General features: G+C 32.7%; 6 protein-coding genes across 7 annotated transcripts; 3 read left to right on the plus strand and 3 right to left on the minus strand.

Moving 5' to 3' along the window:
- Positions 1-3,217: 3,217 nt before the first annotated feature.
- Bm10827 (Uncharacterized protein) lies at positions 3,218-3,877 on the plus strand (the record flags this gene model as incomplete). Its single annotated transcript, XM_001900505.2, has 3 exons — positions 3,218-3,359; positions 3,515-3,585; positions 3,725-3,877. The coding sequence occupies 3 exons, from the start codon at positions 3,218-3,220 to the stop codon at positions 3,875-3,877; spliced, it is 366 nt and encodes a 121-aa protein (XP_001900540.2).
- A 2,873-nt stretch (positions 3,878-6,750) lies between these two features.
- On the minus strand, positions 6,751-11,625 carry Bm7025 (Uncharacterized protein; the record flags this gene model as incomplete). The annotated part of the gene is made up of 16 exons (XM_043077144.1): positions 6,751-6,932; positions 7,114-7,248; positions 7,401-7,476; positions 7,904-8,092; positions 8,176-8,329; positions 8,426-8,547; positions 8,642-8,712; positions 8,991-9,135; positions 9,339-9,416; positions 9,520-9,679; positions 10,048-10,150; positions 10,235-10,416; positions 10,739-10,883; positions 11,059-11,141; positions 11,241-11,387; positions 11,495-11,625. The coding sequence occupies 16 exons, from the start codon at positions 11,623-11,625 to the stop codon at positions 6,751-6,753; spliced, it is 2,103 nt and encodes a 700-aa protein (XP_042933078.1).
- A 519-nt stretch (positions 11,626-12,144) lies between these two features.
- Positions 12,145-12,417, minus strand: Bm14273 (Uncharacterized protein; the record flags this gene model as incomplete). Its single annotated transcript, XM_043077145.1, has 2 exons — positions 12,145-12,234; positions 12,397-12,417. Coding segments are annotated over 2 exons (111 nt in total), but the record flags the coding sequence as incomplete, so codon positions are not given.
- A 4,849-nt stretch (positions 12,418-17,266) lies between these two features.
- On the plus strand, positions 17,267-18,515 carry Bm659 (Uncharacterized protein; the record flags this gene model as incomplete). Of its 2 annotated transcripts, XM_043077146.1 has the most annotated exons (6): positions 17,267-17,269; positions 17,432-17,547; positions 17,771-17,790; positions 17,922-17,952; positions 18,112-18,160; positions 18,444-18,515. In XM_043077146.1, the coding sequence occupies 6 exons, from the start codon at positions 17,267-17,269 to the stop codon at positions 18,513-18,515; spliced, it is 291 nt and encodes a 96-aa protein (XP_042933080.1). The 2 variants fall into 2 exon arrangements, with proteins under 2 accessions (XP_042933080.1, XP_042933081.1); XM_043077147.1 differs by lacking the exon at positions 18,112-18,160 and having other exon boundaries at positions 18,444-18,471.
- Positions 18,516-19,105: 590 nt separating this feature from the next.
- Positions 19,106-20,569, minus strand: Bma-rpl-6 (Uncharacterized protein; the record flags this gene model as incomplete). Its single annotated transcript, XM_001900507.2, has 4 exons — positions 19,106-19,267; positions 19,523-19,710; positions 19,979-20,156; positions 20,348-20,569. 4 exons carry the CDS (start codon positions 20,567-20,569, stop codon positions 19,106-19,108), a joined length of 750 nt encoding a protein of 249 aa, XP_001900542.2.
- A 507-nt stretch (positions 20,570-21,076) lies between these two features.
- Positions 21,077-21,958, plus strand: Bma-mrpl-51 (Uncharacterized protein; the record flags this gene model as incomplete). The annotated part of the gene is made up of 2 exons (XM_001900508.2): positions 21,077-21,333; positions 21,616-21,958. 2 exons carry the CDS (start codon positions 21,077-21,079, stop codon positions 21,956-21,958), a joined length of 600 nt encoding a protein of 199 aa, XP_001900543.1.
- Between the last annotated feature and the right edge of the window lie 159 nt (positions 21,959-22,117).

Genomic DNA, 22,117 nt, shown 5'->3' on the forward strand with positions numbered 1-22,117 from the left:
GAAATTAAAATTACTATATAAAATTAATTCAACTTGTAAGAAGACAGTACTTCAGGTTAAACCAAAACTGTCGCTGATTTCAACATAATCATTTTTTAATTTCGTGTCTCATTCATCGAAGCACTGCCTCCATATGCATTGCCTCCAACTGCTATATTTCTGTCATCTTCTAATTATAATCAAATAACTTAATCCAATCAAGCAGCTATGCTGATATTTTCAGAATATCTTGCAAGATGAAAGGATCTGATAGAATTTTGCTGATTTTTCTACAACTGTGCAACTTTCTGCATCAAATTTGAGTATAATGAAAGTTTTCCCTTTCGTTGCAATGAATTTTCAGAATAATTTTTCAAGTTGCAGTTGAAAGATTTCATTTTAGTTTATCTGTTGATATTCAACCAATTAATTTTTGTAATATTTGCTTAACCGATGTGATCTTTGCAATTAAGTAACAAATTTATTCCATCAATCTATCAAATGTAATTATTTCTAAGAATTTCACTAACAACTTTTTTAAAAGAAAAATTTCTATCATATTTTATCTTTTCAAACAAATTCATGAAGTAAATTACATAAAAATAGTTCTGTAAGCTTTTGAAAACATTCGCTGTTAATATAACAGACTTGGTTCATACTTGAAAATTAATTTCAATTTATATTATTATTATCATTATTATTCAGTCTCTTCTATCATCGATCTAATCGATATACTAATCTTCTTGCACGACTGTTACTCGATGATGATACCTTCCTGTTTTTGGGATCTGAGCCTTCATATCAGATCTTAAAGATTATTATAGAACATTTTCCTCCTTATCAAAAATTTTCAAATCTTATGTGATTCGTTCCCAACCTGAAATACCTTTTGCATTTCAGATGTTAGTATTACATTTCTCACAAGAAGCTTGGTTGAAATAATAATAACGGAAGTATTTTACCCTGTCCAATTTTTATTGCATTTTACTAACTACAGGCAAGGCTGTTTTTGCCCATTCAATTTAAGCGCTGAATGCTGCTAATTCCAATATTGCTAATATATTTAGTCCCATAGCCCAATTCAAGGACAAAATATATCAAACTGGTCCTTTTCATAACACTCATGTCAATTAAATGAGCTTCATCTCGGGAAACTAGCGTTGTCACGTTGTCGCTCTCACATTACGCTCTAAAGATGCAAAAGGTCAAAAAATACTAAAACGTTATTTCTTTTCTCTTCATCTATATATGTTGGTTATTAAATTACGCAACTTCATCGATCTAATTCATAAGTAAATTTTCTCGTTTCCTTCTTGTTTAATTCATCTCTTCATTTTATCTGTATTGAAAGGAAAACCTGCTTAATAAAATTAAATGAAGTTTGTAGAGTTTCTCTCACATCGTAAAATAAACAATTATTTGTTTAGGGGTTTACGACGAATGGAAACAAGATTTTTCAGCGCAATTAGATATAGATTGCTGACTGATAAATATTACGTTTAGAATAATCGAAAGGATCCAATCTTTCTAAGTAAACTACTAAAATATTCAAAGAATGTGGATGCAAGAAATGTGAGCTCGGAATGTCCTCTGTGTTTGTGTTGAATTGCGCACCTTCTTCTCTTAACTACTCTCGAATTTCCATGTAGCTTTCAAAACTGACTACTATTCAAAAAACTTCGCTAGAGAGAATAATTATGAGATTTGATTAAACTCAACAAATCGATATTCACATAGCCATAGTGAATGAAGTCGTTCTGATGAGTGTATTGTGCGCTGGTGATTAAATCAGTTTTTAAATAAGAAGCCTTTTTACTTGCAGGTAGGAGCTTACTAGCATTTCTATCGGGCAGGCAGTTCTTACATTATCTCATCTCTGGGTATTTTCTTTCTCTATTTTCATTTCTATCTTGACGAGGCATAAATTTTTGAGGAGTTCTGTTCATTGCAATTTTATTTCTTATCATTATTCTATTTTTGTCAGTGAAATTTCATCTTTACTGGAAACACGCTTACAGTTTACCTAATGATACTTTTATTGTATTTTCTTCTCGAAATCTCTGCAAATTTTTTCATGGTTATTATGTTATTATATTACTGTGTTTTTTGTTTCGATTGAGCTTTGAAAGATTTGACTGTTATCTATAAGAATATCTATGGGATCAAATACAATTTCAGGCAAACATATTTTTGAACGCTATGCGATTGAAAATTTGTCATTGATTAAAAATTTGTTCTGAAATATTTCGCAGTCTTTTTAAATGCGCGACTATATGAATAATTACTTCATCCTCAATTTTAGCATAGTCTCTTTTATTACTTCTCGTCATTTGTAGTTAATTTCATCTCACAACTAAATTTCTTAATTATTTGCTAAAATGAAATTAAAAATCTTTAAAAGTTCCATAAAAATTATTGATGACCTGACAGTTTTATCTTAGAAAGTTATTTAAAGATGAAAGATTATAACTGGGTTGTAATCTAAATCTAAATGTAATCTAAGTTTCAGGCATAACATTCTAGTTAATTGATTGAATTTATTCGCCACCAAAGAGCACAAAGTACTTTTTTATTAAAAAACTAAGTTCTCTATAATTATTGTTTAGGTTCTTACAAAAATTTCTTTAAAAAAAATGCACAAAAATAATGTGGGCCTGCTGGTTGAATTTTTGTTGATTATGTCGTTAGTAAGTCTCGGGAAATCCGAATGATTTGAAACTTGTTTTTTGTTCGAATAATCTGGTTAGCCACGAATTAAATTATTAGTTGCTAATGAAACGTTAAGATGGTTTATATCTTCTTAGAGCGCAATAAATCTTCCCTCTTCACACATAGCACTTATACAAGTTTTCTAGATAAATGGAAAAATCTCAACTGGTTTCAGATGACAATATTTATTACAGGAAACGGACTTTCATTACGATTACTATCAGCAGAACAGGCATTGTTTATATAATTATCATTTACTTTTCGTTTTATTAAATTAAGATGTCTCTATGATTTCCTATGTTTTTCGTTCAAATTGTGCGTATACATACATATTAAAGCCATCATAAATGATGTTCCACTTCATCATTCCTTTACTGGTATGTGTTGGTTAAGGAGTAAAGTGTCTCCAAAATAGTGAAATGACATTTCGTACTTCTGACGTAACGTGTCCATTGCAGATTCTTCCAGCATTTTCTGTAATTAATATTACATGCTTCTCAAAATCTTGCTTATCGCATCAGTTGTTGTGATGGCTAATTCACTGCAATGTATATATGGCGGTCATGGTGCTGTAAATGAAAGAAGTGGTACCATAAGAGATATTAACGTTACCTGTCGGTCACAAACCAAATTCTGTTTGAAATTGGAGTCTGATACAATTCTAAGTGGAGGTAACTTGTAAAGTTTCACAGTTCTTATTGCTACAAACCAGACTGATCAATAATCGCTGTCACTAATCACTTCACCAGTGCTTTTTTAATTTTACTCTCTTTTTAATTTAAAATCACCCGAGCACTAGTGAACATTAAATGCTGCCGCATTACAGAACATGTGATAGGATTTGCTCGTGGTTGTGATCAGGAAATGCCGGGTCTATCGAAGCATAAATTTTGCAAAGTGAGATTTTTTTGATATTTTGATATTGTTTAACTTGTCTAGACACTCCAATAAAATGTCAGCAAGATTCATGCAGTGTTGATACAGTTAGTGAGAATGAAGAGTACTATAACATCGGTGGTTACCTGTTTTTTTTCAGGTTGAGGGTTGCATGAATACACACGATAGCACAGGTACTGCAGAAGTGTGTTGCTGTACCAGTGATTACTGCAACGATGGAACTCGCAGCACTTCCTTGTTTGCAGCCTATTTCAGCATTCTTTTCTTCCTTTCTTTTTTTCTTAACTATTAAATTATTTTTCCGATATATACTTCATATGCCTTAAATCTTTTGAGACGAGCGCTGTAGAAGTCTTTCAAAAGCCTTAATGCTTTAACCCTAAATAAGTATTTCAGTTTTCACGTGATCGTTTTGTTTATTGCTGCACCCAATAAATTCTTTTAATACGGGAACACTATTAGTAAGGAAACAACCATTAAAATGTAAAATTATGACAGATGAATGGATATCATATCTCGCTGTCCTAATGCAAAATTTTTATATGAATCTTACTTTTTTCTTCCTTACGTCAGGTATTTTTAATTTTTCTCCGTTCATCGCATTTCAGACCCAGTTGTATTTAAAGTTATGATGGTTTCTTGTCTGCTTCAGATGCGGTTAGTAAATTTCATTTTAGATTCGTATTTCAGATTTGGGTTTAAACTTTTTTGTAAAACAGAAGTTTCCTGAAGGTAACTTACGACATTCCCAGGTTTCCTATGGCATTTCCTTCTTTCAAATTCCTACTTTCTAATTTTTATCAGTTTGCCTACTCCTTTCTTATGAAAATATTGCCTAACGATGAATCATTTTGAGAGAAAAAGTATTTGCAATACTATTTCTGTAAATTAATGCGAAAGTTCAGTGTTGACCGATCCATCGACACAAATTACTGAGGCTTTTGTTTTAACTAATGAAATAAAAAATAAGGTTGGACTCTTGATCCTTTGTCGAAAACTCTTAGTTTTCGACAGAGTTTTGATGATAAAAGCAATAATAGCTTTGCATAACATATGCATAATACAATAATGTTTTGAAGTATACAAAGGGTCCCGGGATGATATTAAATGAAAAGTAATTTTATTATTTATAGAAATAATTGTTTAATAATCAACGAACTAAAACATTAAATTCAGATTTTAACTTGAACACTTGTAAATCCTAATTTACGCCATAACTTAGAACTTGAGGACAGCTTGGAAAAGTAGCAGGAGAATTTTTAGTAAAGGATTGAAAAGTAGGAGAAAAAACGCTATGTTAAATTTTTTTTCCTCTTTATTTGTTTCTTTGTTGTATGTCGGCATCGATCACCCATACTTCACTGAAATTTATTTGTTTAAAAGTTTAAAGTTAACAGAAACCTAACGATATTACTTGAAAATTAGATTAAAAAACTGCTCTTTAATGCAATTTGAAACTTTTGTTTGATCGTAAATTAACACTACCTAGACGCTATTATCTCACGAATGATAAATTAACCGAATTGAATTTCGGAGAAACTTTATAGAACAATGTGAAAAATATTCTCGTAAAACTTGAAATAGTGGAAGATAATGGAAAATGAAAGGTTGTTATGTTTTTATGGGAATCAGAAAGTTCTAAAGAAAAAGCAAGTATGAGACTTATCGGTATTTGTTGCTTATTCACTGCTTTTTTTTACCTTTTTTTACTACCTTATTTTTGTTATTCCAAGTAGATGAAATATAAGCAAACTGAAAAACTCAAATAATGATTTGGAAAAGAGGAGAATCGGAAACTCCACCCATTTTCACATTCCTCTGAACTGTTCAATTTATTCAGAAATGCGTGTTATAAATCGAAGGTAAAAATAATGCTAATGTTCATTGGTCACCGAATTAATACATTCAGAAAAGAGAGGCCATTTCATCCTGTACTCGTTATGCATCTGCTTCTGACCTACCTGTAGCACTTACCTTCGTCAGAATCACCTGACGATATGGAATCCGAAGCAATGTGCAGTATATGTTTAATAATTTCGGTATCTTGATTACGGCTTTTTGAAAAAATATCACGTTGATTAATTCATAGGCAAAAATAAAAGTGTCGAACGTGCTGCACCTTAAATATATATATTTGTGTTTATGAACATCACTTTTTAAGAGGAAAAATAAATGGAAAATATATCACTATTAGTAAATTTCTGACTGAAATCAATAAGGCACCATGCTTGAAACTTGAAATACCGTATCCACATTTGGTAGAGAGTGTAACGAATAGTTACTAACAACAAATTTTTATAAGAAACATGAAGACTTGCAAATCATAAAGCCTAACTATAAGGTATGGTCACGATATGATCGCATAAGCTGCTCGATAAAACATGAAATCTAAGTTCCTTTGCAAGACAAATAGATAACACATATTATTCGATAGATGGAAAGTAAATATTACGAGTTACTTTCAGGATGAATAAAAGCCAAAGATTTAAAGACTGGTAACTATTTCGTTTAAAGGGAACATTGAAATCAACACCCTACTGAGATTGAAAATATGGTTGGTACCACACATAAATTCTTACGAATTGAGAAACCGAAAATCTGGTAAAGTTGCAATGAACATCATGTATAGCAGTATCCATACTAACACTTACCATATTATATCAGATCCTCCTCCACTTTTATTAACAAAAAGATAACTCCAAATTTTCAATTTGTCTTGTTTCTTTTTTAATCTATATGTAGCCTAAAAATCTAAGCAAATGATAACAATAATGGATGCTATTAAGTGTAAATCGTACATAATAAATTATTTACATCAGTTCAACCATATAACAAAGAAAAGTAAAGCGACAAATATTCAAACCAGGCAGTATTCATGATTATATCATAGTAAAGGCATAGTTTTCATGATAATAATAATTTGCTAGAGTTACTCTTAGAAATAAATTAATGTTAACACTTCTAGGGAATGAAAATTATGACCAGTGAACAGAAATCCTTGAATAATGCAATATAAAAGTATCAAGAAAAAGAGTAATCCGAAACTGTTTCCCAACTTTTCTACTTTATCTTCCTATTGTATCATATGTAATTCTTCTGGCGTGTTATACCAATTGATAAGCTTAGGCCTGCAGGTGAAGTGAGTGGGATGCATCTTTGGATGCTTCAATCTGCACCATCAAATGATCGGATTATTTCATTCGGTGGTCGATCGTCATTAACAGTAAGTGACAGGGGTCCGCGACTATCGGTTGTTTGTACTGATATATTGTTGTCTAGATCGTTGGGGCGATAAGTTATGTAGCCAAGGAGAGTACCCAAGATGGAAACTAATTTACACACTATTGCTGAAAACAGTTCTCTGTTACATGTTAATTAAGTCACTTACCTGAACTGCTACCTATCAAGTGAAAGCCAGGGAGAAGTAAAACTGCCCTTACTTCTCTTTGAGATGTAAAATAATTCACTCTAAAATCCTATCCTTCCTTTCACAACTATACGCTAAGAAATTTTCCAGAAAAAACATACCAACAGCCATGATAGTCCAAGATAATCGATAAGGGTCATAGACTAAACAGGATTGCCGCTTCCCGCATTCCTCTTTCCATTTCAGACAGGCTGTATCGATCATCATACCGAAGAGCACTCCTCCGGGAATAAATCCTGGAAAGGCAATGCCACAGAATTAAATTAATCTTTAACTAGCTGAGCCATTAAAGGACGAATACAAATTGGAATTTGCTCCAAAAGACAGAGTTCAGTTTTACTGTAATTCGAAACAAAAAAAGAAATGATCGTAGTATAAAAGAACATGCCAAGAAGTCGAAGAAATGTCCAGTGGACACCAATACCTAAGGTGCGTTGTTCAAATGGTACCACTCGAAGCATTATCTGCAATGACCAAAAACTGTTCATAGAGAGAAAGAAAATATTATCCCACTTTATCGTTTGTGGTACTACTACTACTCTGCTCGTAAATATCTCAAACTATCAATAGCAATTTCTGCAGATTGTACTCGTTTGGAATCTTTTTCACCTGAATACAATTAAGGAATAGTATTGAATCTTGCATTTAAACTTTCCAATAAATATTCATAGTTTTTAAACATTAAGATAAACTTGGTTGCATTAAATAATGAAAATCGTTTCAATGCAACATCTTATTGCTCTTCCTCTCAAAAAATTCTTCTTTGTGAATGAATTTCAAGAATTCTTCAACTTTAAGCATTTAGTTTCGGTAATATTCTAATCCTCTTCATTATGCCAAAGTAAATATGTTAATTTCAAAGTCAGTCGATATCAATGATAGAAAAGATGCCTGTTGGGATGGGATTCCGGTAGCAAAACTGGCAACTACTGAAAAGAATAACAAGATAAGAAATAGCCACTGAGCATATCCGCATTCCTTTTCACAAAAACCTTCGTGCAAATGGTTGTCTTTATATTGCACCTCCAAAGCATACGATACCAATTCATCGAAACAAACACAATTGTCCCAATATATGCCCTTGAGTTTATAAAAATTAAAATGAATATGAATGATTGTACACAGTATACTGCATATACCGCAGTGTACAACAGAATACTCACCGATGAATTTCGTGTCCAATCGGTACAACCAGCGTAACAAGCAGAATAAAAGGTATATCCAGTACCCTTATGACAAACTGGATCCCATTTACTCGAACAATAACAATTAGCATTGCAGGTAGCATGCAGACTAGCAGTGATACCTTTTATCCTTCTGCAACACAGCTTTCAAGGTTGACTTCACGAGAACTATTCACAAGACATACTATTTTTTGAACAGTCTAACAGATAAATGAAATTTCTCACTTACTGATTATTGTAACTTAAATTGATCCCGATAAAGTCACGTGCTGGACACTGTATTAGAAAACACGGCGTCAATATCAAAGCTATCAGATGACATACGAATATTAGTTTCAGCATTCCACTGACCTTAAATTGAGTTCGTATCATGGTGAACTGGACACAAAGTAATCTCAGTAATATTGGAGGATATAGTTATGATTCATCATTTAGCTGAACTAACCTGTAAATTAAAATGACGTATTAAAGCTCCACCTAACATAACACCAGCTGCTGCAGCAAATATTACTATTGCTGAAAAAATTTATAAAAAACAGATATGCTATTTCAAAATTCTTTTTCAAAATGTCTTTATATCCGCGAAGAAGATTCGAGTTGAATCAATAAATAATTTATAGGTTCAACAAGCGAATTAAGTTTTAAACCAATAATATGATATGCAGTTGAACGTGTATGTAATGCATTAACTAAGCCACACCAAATAGTGCAGTTAGGGCAAAAATTGTAATTAGTTGAAATTAAAGTTTTGCAAAGTTAAGTTTCAAAATATTGATTTGATATCATTAACTGACAAGAAAGATAGGAAGCTTTGGTTGGAGTTGTGCTGAGCACAGCCTCCAGAATTTTTGGCATAAATGCAGCAAATCCATTAATAACAATCGATTCGAAAATACCCAGAACGATAGTGGTAACAAATGTCGGATTTCGTAAAATATTCTGCAGAATGATCCAATGAAGTATGAAGAGAATTAAAAATGAAATTAACCATTGGAAATTCTGGTATTTCTAATAACAAACATTACAACTTCTATATGGCATATCCACTTACTGTACAAATAATCACTATCATCTTATATCTAAAATACTATTTCTAGCAAACTGTTTAATTAAGCCTAAATACTAATTTCATTGGAACTTACCCAAACAGCTCGTGGTAGGTACCTAAGGTTCCCTTTTGCGATGATATCTTTGTCGTTTATTTGTGAAATAGCATGCACCTACAAAAATAAAAGAAAATCTTTAAATCATGCAGTTATGGGTAGAATATCAGAACTCAGTACATCTGTTTTTTAGGGACTAAACTTCCAAGATGTTGAAAACCTGATTGACGTCTTTCAGACGGTGTTTCTTTGCCTCTGGCAGTTCTCGAGCAAACATTAAAATCGGAAAAGCTGTAATGAAGGCAAGAATTGCTGAGCCCAGAAAACCGAGCCACCACGCGCCAACCCATCGCGGGTCCGACGAATCTTTTATCTTCAACCTGGATTTAGAAAACAAGTAAATCCAAAATGAAACTGGTAATTAAGTATTAAGAATTGGTAAAAACACGACAGACTAGTTATGAGATTAAATAGATCAGCACCCATCTATTCAGTACTCCTAAAAAGGTCAGTGCCATGTCACAAAAAGCTAGTTATTCTCAGATCATTTCATCCACATTATTGAAATATAAGAATTGGAAAAAAAAAGAAAGAAAATGTTCTTTATTCCTAGAATTTGCGGGAAGGACAAAAATACACCAGAGATACCAAAGTACTTGACGACACTAAAGTATCTAATATACCATTATAATTTCATCACGTTTTGGAAAAAAGAAAAAAAAAAAAAGTTTTTTGCAAAATAACCTACTTTGAGACATCGACACGATCAAAATCCGTATAAATTGTTAGCATAAAGCCACCAACGAAAAGTCCAATAACTGGTCCAATAGATGTCACTACTGAATGGACTGCTAAAATATAAATATTAATCTAAAATTTTTAATGGTTTCAAGTTGAATTTGAACTAGTCTGAAGATTATACCACTGCTTCTTACCTAAGTAAACAGGTGATGCCTTTTGTGAAACATTCTCATCCAAATATGCAGTGCCAATAGAAAAAAGTGGTGTTGCTCCGATACCGTGTAGTGTTTGCCCAAGTAAGAACATCAGAAAATATGGATTTAAGTATGAGGCAGAATCGGAAAGATGCTTCGAGCAATTCGGTACGAGGCTGTCTCTGTAGCATTCCAGAATTACAAAAAGAAACTCAATAAAAACTTAATGTAAGATAAGGTCCATACTAGATTAAGTAAGCTTACTAGACTAACATTTGCCAGAAGATTCCGTAGAATACAGCAGTTAATAATCAGACCATCCGTTTGTTATTTTATTATTAATGTTAACATATGAAGTACAGTCCAACTCAAAGAGAGTTGCATATAGAATTACGGATTTTATGACAGACATGTTTCACAGTAAACTGTGTGCTACTTTCAAACCTTACTGCATTTAAACCTAAATGTAGATTATAAAAAAGGGTACGTACTGTAAATTAAAACCTGTAAGTGCATTGGCCATGCTCACTTTCGTTAAGCTGCATCTCATGATACTGATAGGGTGATACCATGTAATGTGGAAGTACACAAATAAATGAACCGAGTGCCATCAGAAATGAACCTATACCTATCCAGCGACCTTTGTGACCTGTCGTGATATAAAAATGTACCTATCATTTTGATTTTCTGAGTTCAAAAGATTCCTTAAAGTGAGCTCCAATGATCGTGTCCTAATCAGTGAGAGTTAATTGCATTTATTATTTGCGTTGTACTTCATTTTAAGCAAATAAATACTATTAATTTGTTGTCACAAAAAAACATACCCGTGTTACCCCACTGACACACTGGAAATACCGTAATAAGAATTGCAAAATCGTACCAACTTGATATGATTCCAGTTTGCGTACTATAAATAAAATAGAAATTGAAAATAAAAGTGTATTTCATGAATCATGCAGATATGGTCAGTTGAATATGGTGTAATTAACTACAGTACCCAACATACCTCGTCATATGAAACCGCTTTTCAAGGGTTGATAAACCCACTGGAAATATACTGTTCACGACGAAACTTTGCACAAATGCGCAGATGCCAAGCACAGCTAACAACCACTTAGCATTGTGAAACTTTTGCAGCCATTTTGGTGTACACCTGCAACATAAGAATTTAGCAATCTCTGCTCACAAGACAGGTGAGAAGATTAAATTGACTAGTAGCACTGGTAAACAGAAAACAGAGTTTCTGGAAAACGCGCTCACTTGCCATAGCCACATAAGAATTGTTCGTCATCACTATCATTGTTAACATCATCGCTTTCATTGAGTTTCGGAGACGAATGCGTTAATTGGTTGTCCTGTACTTGGAACGATAGGGATGCGTGATTCTCCATTGGTTCACGGATTCGTTTCACGTTTAAATTAGTTCCTTTTAAAATAGAATTTTTATCTGGTGGAAACTTGTAAACTAGCCATATCAATTTTTATATCTTTTCGATTTTCACCTCATAAAATAGCAAAGATCGAGGGATCGAATCATGACTGCTGCGGTGACTGCTTGATTTGCCGCATGAAATTATGATCAAATTGGAGCAGCCAGATGTTTCATTTGTTGATGAATAGTAAGTATCGAAAGAGAAATGTTAATAGAGTTCATATGTACTTACTTCGGTCCCGTTTCCCAGTATAGTGTCGTTCAGTTCAATTAAGTTCAGTTAGTAAGGAATAAGAACGAAATTGTGAACAAGAAGCTTCTCGAACAATGTGTCAGCATTTTTCGATGAGTAATTATCAGGTAAACAACAAATCTAAACATTTTTGTATGTGAGTGAATCCTAAGACGATACAAATATGTTTAATAAACAATAGCGAAAAGCACTAGTGATTTCTACGTCACATAACACATTTATCTTACCTTTTTGCAAATTTGAAATATTATTTAATATCACATAGTGTATCTTATCTTGACAACTCTTCACTGCAAATGATATAGTCTTGGCAACCTTTAAATGAATGTTTACATAAATGAGCTTAACAATAAGAGGAACAAAAATGGTTACAGAACGATAATAAACAGAAGGAAATATTGTCAATGAGCGGAATAGTTCCACATTGCTTATATTATAGGAAGAAGTGAAATAAACAGAGCACTAAATTATCCTCACACACAACAACTGCACTACCATTATTTTGCTGTTTTAAATTTAACTTTCCTTGATGGAAACAAAAAAAAAAAAGTTGAAAGGAAAATTCTGATGATGGACATTTTTGAAAGGTGAAGTCAGACTTTTTTATGGATTCAAGCTTCTTTCATTTCGATAAATTACGTCAAATAAAAATAAGGTAAAGAGAATTCACATCAAAAGAATAAAAACCAATTGTAATTTTAATTATAGAAGAAACACGGTTGAATGAGAAAAATTAATTAATTAATTGGTTTTCTCTTTAGGAAAAAATGGTGATATTTTATGTATGATTCATGAAACATCTTGATGAGTGTCCAGATATTGACGTCCTTTCCCGAGTCCTCAGTTTTCTTAAATGAATATGGGGTAGAAAAGTTGTCTTATCTAAATTTGTATAATAATTTTTGCAAGCAGTTATTAGCGTAGACAAAATATTGGGTTCTGGACTTGTAATTAATTCTGAAGTATAATGCTTTTCTTGATTTCTTGAAAATAAGTGGACAAATCCAATAACCGGAAAAAGAATCATTTTCTATCAGAATGAAAACCACTGGCAATTTGGTCAATAAATCATAGAAGTTAACAGGCTGCAAAATGATAGCGGGAAAAGATGATAGCGTGAATGGTAAACAGACTGAAAAATCAATAAATATTTTATATTCCGGAAGTCCGTGATACGATTACAAAAATCATATTTGATTGCTGACAGAGAGAAAAAAGAAGGAAATTTGTTATTGAAAAAATGAGAGGAGGTGAAGCGAGAGAAGAAAAAGACGTCTTATATTGTAAGAAGTTTCAACAAAAACTGCAATGGTTTGGAGAAAAGTGGTGTGACAACTTCGTTGACAACAAAATATGTGTGGCAAGAATTTGTAGAGTAGCAAGCGCTACTGAACCTTTTATGGGTGAGCTGGTATGAAGAGATGTGTCTAAAAAACATTTTCGTAGTGATAACACTTCTGACAATTAAAAATTGTCCCTTGCTGACGCTGAAAGCACTGATTCTTATCAGCAGTGGTGATTGTCCCTTCATTGCTTGATCACTTTTATATTATTCTAGCTCTTCTTATGGTCAGCAAAAAGATCCAAAGGCGCCGAAAAAGCAGAGAGGAGATCGAGGTATATCTGAAAAATTATGACGACAAACAGCGATTTCAGTTTTTAATAATTCTCAAATTTTTGCTATAATTCCTTTGAAAGAGTTAGGACTAAATTGATTATCTGGCCAGATTGATCAAATTAAAACCGATTGAACTAATCTTCTGAAAGATCAACATATTAAACCAAGTACTTGAGAACATTTTTTTAAAACTAATTCTGACGTTATGAAAAATGCGAAGAGATAAAATAGAAAAAAAAATCAATTGATTCGAGTTACAGAATTTATTAATTTTAAGATTCTCAATGATTGGTAATTGGAGAAAAGACATGAAAGTTTTTATAAGTTTTTTATAAGTTCTGACCGTTCCATTTTTGTCCGTAGAATCAATTATTTAATTAATTTGGTTATCTTTTTGCATACCATCTAACAGCATTTAATATTGCTAGGATCAAAAGGATGATCAGTACATTTAACCTTTCTCTCTCCCAGTAACTTAGTCAGTGACTGGATTCACACACTTATATGTATTGAATCCATTTCGGATCTCATGCCTTGTATTTTGAAACATGTTTCACAGACAATGATGATAAGTACCGCCATCATCGAATGGTAGTGTAATTTGCAATTCTATTCAAAATTGCAGAATGACAGTTATTTGGAGAAATGAGATAAGTTGAAGAATCAGTCAGTCATTCAAAAGCCGAATGACAGTTGTAAGTTAGCTTTACAGGAAAATATTAGAACAGCAAATGCACTTTAAAAATTTTCTTTTTTCATTCAAAAGGGAGCACATCACTTCTTATATATGGGCAAAGAACAAAGAAAAAAATGATTGTTTACTGTACCAAATTATCGGTTTCTTTTGCGGATATTAGATAATCTAATAGAGATAACTTTTGTAATAAGAACAGAAAATGATAAAAAATAAAAAAGAAACGGAAAAAAAAATAATAAAAGCAATCATTTATACCTGCTCTCTCCAACTAACTTAACCTAGAAATCTATAAAGAATAAACTGATTAAATCTAAGCGAACTTTGGATAACTCGAATTAAACTTTATTCATAAATTTTATTAATGAGTAACAAAGATTATTTCTATGTAATAAGACAGTACTTGAGAGAGAGCGAGCGAAAGAAAGAGAAAGTTCTGTGAAGGACTTGGAGACAATTTCATATAAAATTTTTTGAAAAGTTTCTAAAACGATTGAATTTTGATAAGTGAAAGAAAGTAACTTTCACAGAATGTTGTGAGTAGTTTTTGTGCTACATGATGGAAAGCATGAAAACATACTTAAATTTGAACGCCTATAAAAAACTATCAGTTTGGAGGCTGTGTGGTGGTTCATTCCTTCGTTAATTTTTGAACATGAAGACATTTCCTAAAATAAATCTTGTAACATGGAAGTATACTTTCAAATTTATAAGGATCATTCTCGCTCTCTTTTACCCAATTATTTAACCTATCCTAAATCTCTCCATATGGTTCTGCATCTTTCCGCTTGTTTCAGAATTAACTATGGGCATTTTTTATATCACACATCACAAAAGAATGAAAAACATGGAAACAAAAAAAAAACGAAAGGATGTTTTATTTTTCATCCGCAAATCAAAGCTTCCGTCCAAAGCTATAAAAATGAAAAATTATGAAGTAGGAAAATGCTACGGTGATAGTATAATTTAATAATGACTAGAATTGAAATTGATATAATTTTTTGAATTAGTAAGTGATTGCATGATAGTGATCGTTATATACATACTATTAAAAAATTAGGAAGTAAAAGAAAATTCAACGGTAACTGCACTGTATGTGTATGTTGCATTTAATACATTATCGGATTATCGAATATGGCTTATCGAAATTATCTAAAAATCTACAAAAATAAAAAGAATAGAGATAAAAGAGAAATAAATTACCGTTAAAAAAGAAATGAAAAGAATGAATGACATTCTAGAGGAATTTTCGGAATGTCGAAGGATAACTAATATAATTAGTAAATATATTCAAGAATATTTGTGCGATAAAAAAATTGCTGAGTCATTAAGAGTTTTTATTGTAAGCAGTTTCATCCTCTGATTTAATCTGTTCAGCAATTGATTCTCCTTGGATTTTTAAAAAAAATAATTGCTTTGCATAATTGGTCATATATGATTCTCTGCTTTTCCATTAACAGAGTGTTGTAGACCAGTATGAAGTATATTGCTTTCGCTATGGAAATTCACTATTTATTAGAAAGGATTTTTTTTTTTAGAAACTTTGACTTTGATGTAATTGGATGGAAAATGAGTAAAGAAATATTCAGTGAAAGAATTTTGATGAAGATGGAACATACATTAAATGCAAGGGTCTAAGAAACCGGTTCCGAAAATTTTACTCCAACTTTAAAGAATCATGTTAATTTAAAGGTGAAGAATAAGGAAGGGACTCTGAAAAGGCATCAGAGTCGGTTCAAAGGACTGTGCAAGGAGTATGCTATACTGAGATAATGTACACATTCTTATATATATTGTTTTATATATATGTATTTGATAACAGTGTGGTCAAAATTAGGAATTTCTCATGCCTCAAAGTTTTACCTATGAAAATTTCTAAATTCTTCAAAAAATATTGATACTTCATCAAAATCGAAATTAGTGATTCTGAATAACAGCAAGGAACATTTAAACTCGCAAAAGTCTTAAAAATATAGCTGGAGTTATACATATATTTTGAATCCACTGAAATTTGTCAAAAATTTTTAGAAGCTTAATCAGTAAATTACTGGACATACTGGTTTAATGATTAAAATCGAAGGCTTCTTTCACTAAAGACCGAAAATTTATGTTTGGCTATGTTTTCAAATGCATTTGCCTCGTTTTACAGAAAAATTCATCCATGTATTTTGACGCAAAAAATAATTGATAAGTGAATAAATGAAGACGGATGAAGCTTTATTCGCTTAACTGATTTCTATAGTTCATTAATACGTCAAAAATCATTTTCAATTAAAAAACTCATGAAAATCTGTAATTTCTAATTCTCTTTGTTTTCTTGGAGGAGAAAGAATGGGATATTTAGGTAAATAAGTATTCGGTTGCTTTGATGAAAGCGAAATTTGTATAATTATAGTTCTTGGGTTAGGCTTCAATTGAAACGTCTGATTCTAATTTCTTTTTTCACTTCATCAAATGGCAAAAACCTAGCAAATGGCAAAAAAACCTAGCAAATGGCAAAAAAAAACATTTGTTTTATGTTTAAAAAAGGACAAGAAAAAAAATACACATCTCTTTTCTTTCGAGATAATAGTATGAAGATAAAGTACGCATTAGGATACGGTGATCCCATTTCATTCATAAATCTATTTTCAACATCTTCCTAAAAAAAAATTATGCAAAAGTAAGTAGAAGTGCAGTTTCATGTTTTATAGGAATTGTATTAAGCTCAAATTATTTGAATTATGTTTATTTCACCAAAACGTTATGCATCTCAAAGTGTATATTTTGAGCTTTGTGAAATTGGAATTTCTAGAATACAAAATAGAATTTTAGCAGGTCAGGGACCAGCAAATGATTAATTAATATATCACTGATATTAGACAGTGAGAAATTGTGGCTGGGATAATCTTCTGATTGTTAAAATATTGTTAATCAATATGCAGATTTTTAATTGGTTGGGTACATTTACACTTCCAAATTTATATCATTCCGACAGATTACTCATTGTTCTCAGACCATTTCATCTACATTACATTTTACTGTGTGGTTATATTATGGTGAATCTCTTCGATTAGTGTTTCAATTGTCAATCCTTCCTTATTGTATTAAAATAAAAAAAAAAAAAACATTTAAATAAAGTGATCAAACTTTATAATAAAATTTCGCAAACATTTCAAACTTTAATATTTATCAGTGTTTTTTAAATTTCATAGTTTTAGGCAGCTACCACTTTAAATTTGCATCATAAACTTGGAAAATTGGCGCGTAATATTTCACAGATTTTATCGGCTGACGTTGAAGTTACAGTCAATATACAATTTAAAAAAAACACTATGTACGCACGATTCATTCTAAATGTAACAAATTCGGAATGGAAAAGCAAAGAATGCTATATTAACGAGATAGAACACATTTTCCAGAAACAAGCAGATGGGAGGGAAGTCGGGAAAAGCAGGAGAAACACATAGTAACTAGAGGTTCAGGGATGTATATTCTGATACATATTTTGGAATCGCCAGTTTTGCTTTTACAAAAAATTTTTTGAGCACCATTTTCAGGTACCTGACAAACGTAAGAGGTAAGCCCTAAATTTTCTTTTCCACGTTTGGAAACATCAGCAACTTGTCTAAAAGGTATATCAAATTTATGATATGTCCCAATTTATTTCTACAACCTATTGCATACTCGATTGGCATTTCTTGTTTTCAGAGCACTCAATACCTGAGTCGGAAAATTTTGGGTCAGTCATTTGGTCGTTTCTTATCGTATAATTTGAAGCTAAATAATTATGACCATCACTTCTCTTTTGAACGCCTATTTTTCTTTTTGTTTTTTGACAGTTTTTTTTTTTGGCAGTACGCTTCAAATTTTCGGACGACCTAAATTTTTTAACTTCCAGATCAGCTCACAGGGTGGTGTCACTTGCAGGATTCCCAAACCCAGAATCCGTTAGTTCAAGTTTCTTCTGCGAAGTCTCTTTCTGTTTAAGCAAACAGATTTGCAACAGAGGATCACAGCGAATACTATCTGAATGAGGGTGCAACAGGAAGAAGTAACTGGGAGAGACTAGCTGAAACTGGAAAATATCCCCATCATAAAAGCAATTTTCTTTAGTTGTTAAATTGCATTATATTGGGCATTTAGCAACGGGTCTTTATTGAGCAAAGCGTTCCCCACTTCTTCGATCGAACATATGTCTGGCGCATGATGAAATTTACTTTTGTTTTTCAGCCATCAGCTGAGGACGCGGACGAACTGAAGACTGCAGAATTATTTCCAAAAGCACGAATAACATACAATTAGAATATTCAGTAAAAAACAATTTCCAACTGATTTCTAAGAGTGGATGATGCAACAAATTAAATAAAAACCATCACTTTGATCCTCCCCAATTTCAGATTCGTTTTACTGGTCATACAGAATTACCTCAAAAAACCAAACAGATGACTAGTTAAATATTTCAGAAACACTTTTTATATTTCATTTTCAATCTATAGGTACTGCCTCTCTCCACATGCGTTATATGTCCACAATCAAATTCCTGCCTTCATAATATGTCAACAATCAACAATAACATTACTACTGAAAACTCTTTAACGAAAGCAGAACTGCTTCTAATCATTTTTTTTTTTTTTTTGCAAAAGAACCACATCTACTTGGAAATCGCAGACTTATATTGAATTCTTCTTTCTTAATTAAAACGAGATTTTGATACTTTCATAAACTACATCTGTTTATGCGAATGACAATGGATCTACCACTACTGTCCTTAAATTTATATCTTGAAATTAGCGGAAGCTAGAATTTACACACACATCGATATGTCATGTTCTTTTCACATATATTGTGCTGTGAAAACATTTATTTTCAACAAGGAAAAATTAAACAAAAAATCAGAACAACATCCGATGAGGGAACTGATTTTTACCCAAAGCAAACCTGGAGCCCAAATAACCAAAAAGATACTTCTTCTCTGGATGTTTCCGAATCACCTCTAACACCACGTTATCTACAGCTTTTTGATCTGCTTTTCTTTGATCAGACACAGTATACTCCTAGAAAGATAATGCATCAGGAAATAAAACTAGCTATGCTCAAAGCAAGACTGAAATAGTTCATCATTATTGCCGAACACCTATTACAAACATCTTACTGCGGGATGCCAAATTCGTAATGCAAGACGTCTAATTCAAAATACCATGAAAAATGATCCGGGGAACCAAGACATACCTTCCCCAAAAATGAACGGGTAAACAAGCAATAAATTATAAATCAAAAAAAAATTATGAAAAAAACCGATATGAACTTACGGTTGTTCCCTGTGTGAATATATTGGCATCGCCTTTTTTGGGTGCTTTTTTAAAATTGAATCTCCGGAAGTACGCATCATCAATGTGTTCTGGGACTTTCAATCCTGATATATCAAGTTTTGTCTTCGTTGCAATCACGAAAGCCTGGGCTATACGTCGTAGCGGAGTAGAATTTAATTTCATCGGCCCTAGATAAATTAGAAAGTGTAATGACAGTTATTTTCTCATGACAAAATATGTGCTCAATTCATTCAAGACTTCCAAAATTTATTAAAACTTCAACAGGCTCAAACAAATTCTAAAACATTGAAACTTTTCTGAGATCCAGCTTATGAATAATAGCACAACCTCACCAATGAAGATCTTTTTTATATAACTTTTATTAGCGACTGACCTCAGAAAAATCAGTACTTTTGAAAAGCAACAAGAGACTCGATTTTTGTCATAAAAGACTACCTGTCACAAGCAAGAGGCCCGATTTTTCCAGCTGCTTCAGAAAGATAACACGCTTTCCCTTATGTCGCCCAGCGAGTATTATTAGAATGGTGCCGGGGCTGATTGATCGCCGTAATGCTGTTTTTTTGGGGGAACGTTTTGTTCGTCGGGTGGTTCTACATTCTTTTAAATATTTCGGCTAAAACTGATTCCGCAGTAAGAGATTTAAATCATTGACTATCATATTCGAGACAAGAAATTAAAGAAAATAGTATTAGAAGCATAAACAAAAAGTCTTTCAAAGAGCTGATAAAGTAAACACAACCAAACGAAATGAAGAAAAAAATTATAGGCATTAAGACTTGGAAATTCGTGAAAAGTAAAAAGTACCTCCTTCTTGATGAGTACTTTTCGCTCTTTGCCATTCTTATCGCCCCCAATCGGCTTCACCACAAACTTCACTTTGCGTCTCATTTTCTTCTCGACAGTAGGGTATGTTTTCTTGGCATACGCACCACGTTTTGCGTACATCCGTGCAGCAGAAAATCGCATAACTCCCGGTGCTACTTCATAATTATGTCTCATACGTGGTACACGCTTTTTTGCCAGCATTTCTACAAATTGCAACAATATGTAGTAAAAGTAAAGCACTTCATAAGGCGGTCTGCAAGTACATGAACATGCGACACTTCTTCTCAGTTTAAGAACCCGGTACTCCATACACACTGCTTTTTAGACTGAAAAGTTTTTACAGCAAAATCCTTATTACATCGTGTTGTGAAGATACAAAGTTATATGTAAAGCAAACATTTGCATAATGTACTGCGATGCTACTTCATAACGTAAGGAAGAGAAATAATCCTGACGTATCTCAAATTAATTACAGAGGCCACAAATCTAGGCGTAACTCATCCAACCAATACTTCCACACCTTCATCAGCGAGGATAGGGAACCCAAAACTACCGTAAGTTAAGAGAAGTGGAAGAATTGCTATGCAAAATAGCAGCACTATTTCGATTGTGTGATCTAGATGTTTTTGCATCGAAAACAAGTTTATTTCGTGTTTTAAGGGAGGGTTACTGTCACTTTCGATTAAATGAAATGAGGAGTTTTAGGAAATGCAGCATAATATACGTCCGCCGATTTCAAAGTGTCAGCTAAAGACAGTAATATTGCGATGTTTTCACGATCGTTGCGCCGTTCCACGAATTGTCGACGACCCAGAAAGAAAGATGCATCCAGTAACCGATGCCGGGTATAGATATCGATACCATCGACCAGGTATTGACCCTTTGCCTCGATTACCAAACTGCAAGGTACCAGTACATAAGCCTGATTACAAAGTGCGCGATTGCTGGACTACAGCACAAGCAAGGTATTAGTGATTTCTTATTTGTTACGTTTTATTCACCTTTAGGCTATTTACTTATTATTCGAGCAATTAAATTAAAATTGGAAAATGTGGAAGGTGCAGGAGAAAGCGAGGTCAAATACAGGAAAGCTGTAGTCACTGGGATGAAAAATTTTAATTAATTTGTTTTTGAAATTTCAGAATTTATTCTGCAGATTAAATTACTTCTTTGCTTTAAACTAACATTATATGAAGATAGTACACGAGTCACTCGAATTTCTTATCTTTAAACCCAAACTGTTGCAGGTTTGGTGAGAATGACTATATCGATTTATTGGGTGACGGTAGCATCCACCCCGCCCAGCTGCAATACCACGTTCCAGCTTGGCTTCGTGGTTTTCCAGGTCAACATCGAACTAACGAATTGGTGAAATTGATTCACTTCCGGAATTTGCATAAGGAAAAAATGCAAATCAGTTCACCTCGACGGTGGTATGATCTGCAGAAAAGAATCAAATATTTGCTTCAGAAACATAATTACTACAAGCAGGATGAGTTGAGGGATGAGCGTTATTTTGGATTATGGGAGGAGAAACCGGATTATTTCTACAAGGACAAATCTAGAAGGAGCTATCAGGACCTTATTTGATGTCCGCTTTTTTGAAAACTTCTATTGCCTTTCTCGAATAAAAACAGTGGTAGGGGAAAGATTGCATGAGGCAGAATAATTAGCCGATTATATAAAAGCTGTCTCTAACTATATCAAGTACAGTGCTATTCAAATTAGGAAAGAACTTTTAGACTCATA

The sequence above is a fragment of the Brugia malayi genome (assembly GCF_000002995.4).
Source record: "Brugia malayi strain FR3 genome assembly, contig: Bm_v4_Chr1_scaffold_001, whole genome shotgun sequence".
Taxonomy (NCBI): domain Eukaryota; kingdom Metazoa; phylum Nematoda; class Chromadorea; order Rhabditida; family Onchocercidae; genus Brugia; species Brugia malayi.